The sequence below is a fragment of the Trachymyrmex septentrionalis genome, unplaced genomic scaffold (genome assembly GCF_001594115.1).
Source record: "Trachymyrmex septentrionalis isolate Tsep2-gDNA-1 unplaced genomic scaffold, Tsep1.0 scaffold51, whole genome shotgun sequence".
NCBI classification, from domain to species: domain Eukaryota; kingdom Metazoa; phylum Arthropoda; class Insecta; order Hymenoptera; family Formicidae; genus Trachymyrmex; species Trachymyrmex septentrionalis.
Genome location: NW_017305683.1, coordinates 3,408,193 through 3,413,221, shown reverse-complemented (window position 1 = coordinate 3,413,221; position 5,029 = coordinate 3,408,193). Strand labels below are relative to the sequence as shown.

Here is a 5,029-nt window from a genome sequence, read left to right as displayed (position 1 = left end):
TTATGTGTTATGCAAGAATCTGTGTTCCCCGCTTTTCTCTGAGTGTTTTCCATTTGATGACACAAATTGACACAAGTCGACACAAGCATTGTTCTATTCTTATTGACATTCAGAGAGTGATAAAGATAGAACGACGATTGTATCGACTTGTGTCATTAAATGGAAAGATTCCATGCGGAATCTCCAGATTCATATGCGGAGTCGACCAATCAGCGCGCGGGCCACTGCAAGATGCGTTTAGGAATGTCGAATGCAGCATGTTCAAGAGCATTATTTAAATAAAGAAGGGAGATAGAGAGAGAGAGAGAGAAGGGAAAACAATCTGCAACGGTCTGGCGGGAACGAACAGGAATGAACAGGAACTTGCTACAAACGGATAGGAATGGTGCTCGCATAAATTTCGATTTTCGATTATTTCTGTGTCCGGTGCAAGAGATTACTGATAGATACGGAGTATATGGAGCAGGTGAATCTCTTGACAAACTCCAAGTTCGCTACCAGGAGATCGATCGAATAGACGGCGGAATCTTGCAAAACAGTTCGTATTTCAACAGAGGCGTCACGGAGATAGAATTTGATACGGGATTGCAGTCGCTCTTTGTTTAAATGCGCCATCGATTTACATCACGAGAAGTATGGAAAACGACTCGAAGACTCGAAGGAGGAAAACGACAGAGAAATCCGAGCACCAGGCCAAACGTTCCAAACAAACCGAGGATGATGTGGTGCAGAACGAAGAGGTATGCTATCTTACATGCTAATCGATAACGGGTTTTTTTCATTTAGTGATAAGTTGATACAAATGTTATGCTATCTTGACATTCAATGAGTAACAGGATGCTTTTCATTCGGTGATATAAATCAACCCATGGGTTGTTCTATCCTTATTCATTGAATGTCAAGAAGGATAGTAGGATATTTATATTGACCACCTAAAAAGAAAACAGCCAAAGACAGAGTGACACATGTGTCTAGTTGTGTCATTATATGGAAAGCACTCAACAATTATCCCAAATAATTAAAAAGCATAAAATCAAATATTAAATTTTGAAACATTAATTGTTTCGTTCAATTTTACTTCAAATAATCTTTGAGTGGATTATTTTATAAGGTTATAAAATCCTAAGTTTCTAGATATTTCTCATTTGATAACACATATCGACAGTTTGACATAAGTGTTGTTCTGTCTTTGTTATTCACTGATTGTCAAGAAAGATAGAATAATCTTTGTATCGACTTGTGTTACTAAATGGAAAGCATCCAACAATTCCAACTAGTTAGAAAACATAATTACCATCTTATATTAAACATATGATTTTAGTACAAACGAGCTAATCAGTTTTATTCAGGGTTATTGTAACTTTTAAAACACATATCTTAAATACTTTTAATATATCATTTTTAATATGTCATAGTATACAGCTGGAAAGGTGAAAAAGATTCGTCTTCATAACTTCATGTGTCATGATGCACTAGAAATAACATTAAATGAGAATGTTAACTTTATTGTGGGACAAAATGGCAGTGGCAAGAGTGCTATATTGACTGCATTGACCGTAGGACTTGGTGCTAGGGCAAATGTTACAAGCAGGGGAACTTCTGTTAGAGGTTATTATACTATAATTTGTCTTTTTATATATTTGTCTTTTACATATTGTAAAATAACTTAATAATATATTGCTTGCTATGACAATTTAGAGTTTATAAAAAAAGGCAGAAACTCGGCTACTATTGAGATAACATTAGTAAATAAAGGAGACACTGCTTATAAGCCTGAAGTTTATGGCAACATAATTACAGTTTTACGTACCATTGGAACTACCTCATCATATAAGATTAAAAATTGGAGAGGTATTTGAAAGTTGGAATATAATATTTTTTTAAAATGATACAAATGATTGTAACATGTGTATGTACTTACAGAAATTTATCGTTTGCAGGAGAAATTATTTCTACCAAACGAGATGAATTAGACAATATTATATCAATGATGAATATACAAATCGATAATCCAATATCTGTATTGAATCAGGACGTTTCAAGAACATTTTTAATTACCTCTAAGCCTGAGGAAAAGTATAATCTATTCGTGAAAGCTACTCTCTTAGATTCCATTGAAACTAATTATAAAGAGGCTCTTAACATATGTGAAGAAGAATACAATAAGCTACAGCAATATAATGCGGTATGTATTCTAAATTTATTTAATCTTATTGTAGATAAGTATTATCATTTTTTATTATGTGTCAGACCTTGTCACAAGAAAAAAAACAGATTGACAAATTGAAGGAAAGCATACATACATTAGAGGAAATGGATGAATCACGAGCAGAATTATCTAATCTCGAAATGGAACTTCATTGGGCTGTGGTGAGTCTCAGTTTGAAAAAAATAGAAATTGGCAAAGTAATTTTTGGAATAACAGTTTTATTATTTAGGCGATTGCAGAAGAAACCAAACTTAATAAAATACAGAATACTGTAAAGATGCACGAAGATGAGTTGAAAGGGCTCCAAAATATAGAATTCTCCACGAAGGAAAAAGATAAAGAAATTGATAAAAATATCGAGTAAGAATTAATTTATAAATGAAAAAATTATGTGAAATAAAATTGATGAATTATAATTTACTTTCAGAAGTTATTAATTAATTTTAACATTTATAGTACACATCATTTATTGTAAAAGCTGTGAATTATCTTACATCTTATCTCATATTTTTTTATTTTGTAGAGAAGATAAGATATAAATCATGTTTTTGTTATTTTATAGAGAAATAAAGCAAAAAATTCAGCAAGCAGAACAGGAAGCGATAGATAGCAATGAAGCTTATAATAGTTCAAAACAGAAACATAAGGTTGCAAATGAGGCGTATTTAAGTAAACAGCGCGAATGGCGTTCTGTAACAAGCAAAATAAAACGGTTCGAAGATGATGCTAATTTGGTGAAGAAGGAAATTCAAAAGCTTGAAAGGTAAAAATATATTTCCGAATAATATTCTATTTTCATGTTCTTTTATGTTTATAATATATGTTAAATATGTCTTTACAGCTGCAATGATGAAGAATATAACAAGAAAAAAGAAATGAAAGAGCGCCTATCAAAGTTGGAGGAGAAACTGGATGAACTTGATGCTTCATTACGCACTAAACAAACTGAATTAATGCATTTAGAGGCCGATAGAATGCGACTTCAGCAAGATGTGATATCCGCCAAAAATGAAATGGACAATTTCGATAGACATATACGTAAGTCATATCAAAACAAATTAATAATATTAGCGATTTCTATAATTAGGCCATGTAAAAAAATACATTTTATTTTATGAAATTAAAGAAAAGATTAAAAAAGACTTAAGAGCTGTCGAGCAACAGTCCGATAATGCATTGAGTGTATTTGGGCCAAACGTACCGCGTTTATTGAAGAGAATCGAGGAGGAATATAACAAAAACCGATTCAAGGAAAAACCACGTGGTCCTATTGGTATGTAAAGTTATTTTGAAATTAATTAACTATTGTATGAAGTTAGTGTTAGTTTTATTTTATTAAGTTATATATACGCGATTGCAGGTGCTTTCATAAAATTGAAGGATGCTGCTTGGGCACCGGCTGTAGAAAGTTTTTTAGGTTCTGGCACCCTTAATTCGTTCTGTGTGGATAATAGTCAGGATGCCAAGTTGTTGAACAGTATTATGAAGGAAATTTTCTACAATGAGAGTATCCTTCAAGTAATATGTAGTAAATTCTTTAATCAGGTAAGAGAACATAATTTTTATTATTTTGAAATTAAAGTATTTATTGAGAGAATGATAGAAATAAATACTGTATATAAATATTTAACATTTCCATTAATTTCTTAAATGAGAAAAAGCAAGCAAGTGTAACAAGTAGCAATTAAGAATACTAGTTTTAATTTGAATAATGTACATAATTAAGATAACATCAATTTTAATGTTATTTTGACTTTAAACGAAAAGCTTAAAACTCTTCCTTTCTATCTCTCGGTTTTAAATAGAGAAAGTTTTAATTTTCGTTTAAAGTCAAAGTAACGTTGATACAATCGGACTTAAATCTTAAATTTTTAGGTGCACGATGTTAGACGTCACTGTACATATTCGCCACAGTATTCTAATCTCTTGGAAGCAATGGTTATAGAAGATCCTATCGTAGCTAATTCTTTAATTGATCAACGTGAAATTGAATGTACACTTCTTATACCAACAAATGAAGAGGCTTGCGCGATAATGTCGGATGGGACAAAAGTGCCAAAAAATTGCAAAAGAGCGTTTACTCTTCATGGTGACACATTCTTTCCCGATCCAAATTATAGAACTTACGGCGGAAATTGTACACGTGCTAAATATCTTCAAGTTTCTACCACGGAAGCAATGCAGTAAGTGCCATGACTTAATCTAATTTGGAGCAGTAAACTCTATAATTTGAACTCAATAATTTTATGCTGTATATGAAAAAAAATTTGATGCAATTATTAATAATTTTATTAATTTTTCGTTTAGAACGCTAAAAGAAGAACTTGTGATAGCGGAAAACAAAAAGCAGGAAGCTACCATAGCATATAACGCTGTACGTGAAAAACTAAATCGTACTAATTCCGAATTGACTAACGTAAGCACAATGGTCCGCAAGCTAAGATCTGCGCAAAGTGAATGTACTAATTTGATTAATGAATTGAAAGATAAAATTGAGTCGACTGAAGGCACTTCTGTTGATGTTTTTGTGAGTAATTAGAAATATTTTGAAGTAGTATTATTTTTATTCTCTAGAACAATATAACTATATGGTTTAATTTATTATTAATAGCGACACGAAGCTGCGGAAATAGAAAAGAAGATAGCGCATGAAAGTGCCGCGGAAAAACTTTTAGCGGAGAATGTGCAAGAACTTCAAAAGAACGTTGAATCTCTCGACATGGAAGTTAAGCGTTGCAGGGACTTGAGGCATAATTTACATATAGTTGTTGATCCTCTTAAAGTATGTTTATTCATTAATATAATAATTAATATCTATTA

The 5,029-nt window shown here is 32.0% G+C and overlaps 1 protein-coding gene across 1 annotated transcript in view; it reads left to right on the top strand.

The window, feature by feature from the left end:
* The first annotated feature begins 621 nt into the window (after window positions 1-621).
* The window catches only part of LOC108751743 (structural maintenance of chromosomes protein 6), a 7,277-nt gene continuing 2,869 nt past the window's right edge, over window positions 622-5,029 (top strand). The window contains exons 1-13 of the mRNA XM_018492132.1: window positions 622-740; window positions 1,416-1,608; window positions 1,699-1,851; window positions 1,941-2,185; window positions 2,251-2,370; window positions 2,439-2,569; window positions 2,772-2,972; window positions 3,051-3,247; window positions 3,336-3,482; window positions 3,570-3,754; window positions 4,085-4,392; window positions 4,517-4,736; window positions 4,821-4,991. Of these exons, the coding sequence (XP_018347634.1) occupies window positions 636-740; window positions 1,416-1,608; window positions 1,699-1,851; window positions 1,941-2,185; window positions 2,251-2,370; window positions 2,439-2,569; window positions 2,772-2,972; window positions 3,051-3,247; window positions 3,336-3,482; window positions 3,570-3,754; window positions 4,085-4,392; window positions 4,517-4,736; window positions 4,821-4,991 (2,376 nt within the window). The 5' untranslated portion in view covers window positions 622-635. The remainder of the gene's footprint in view (window positions 741-1,415; window positions 1,609-1,698; window positions 1,852-1,940; window positions 2,186-2,250; window positions 2,371-2,438; window positions 2,570-2,771; window positions 2,973-3,050; window positions 3,248-3,335; window positions 3,483-3,569; window positions 3,755-4,084; window positions 4,393-4,516; window positions 4,737-4,820; window positions 4,992-5,029) is intronic.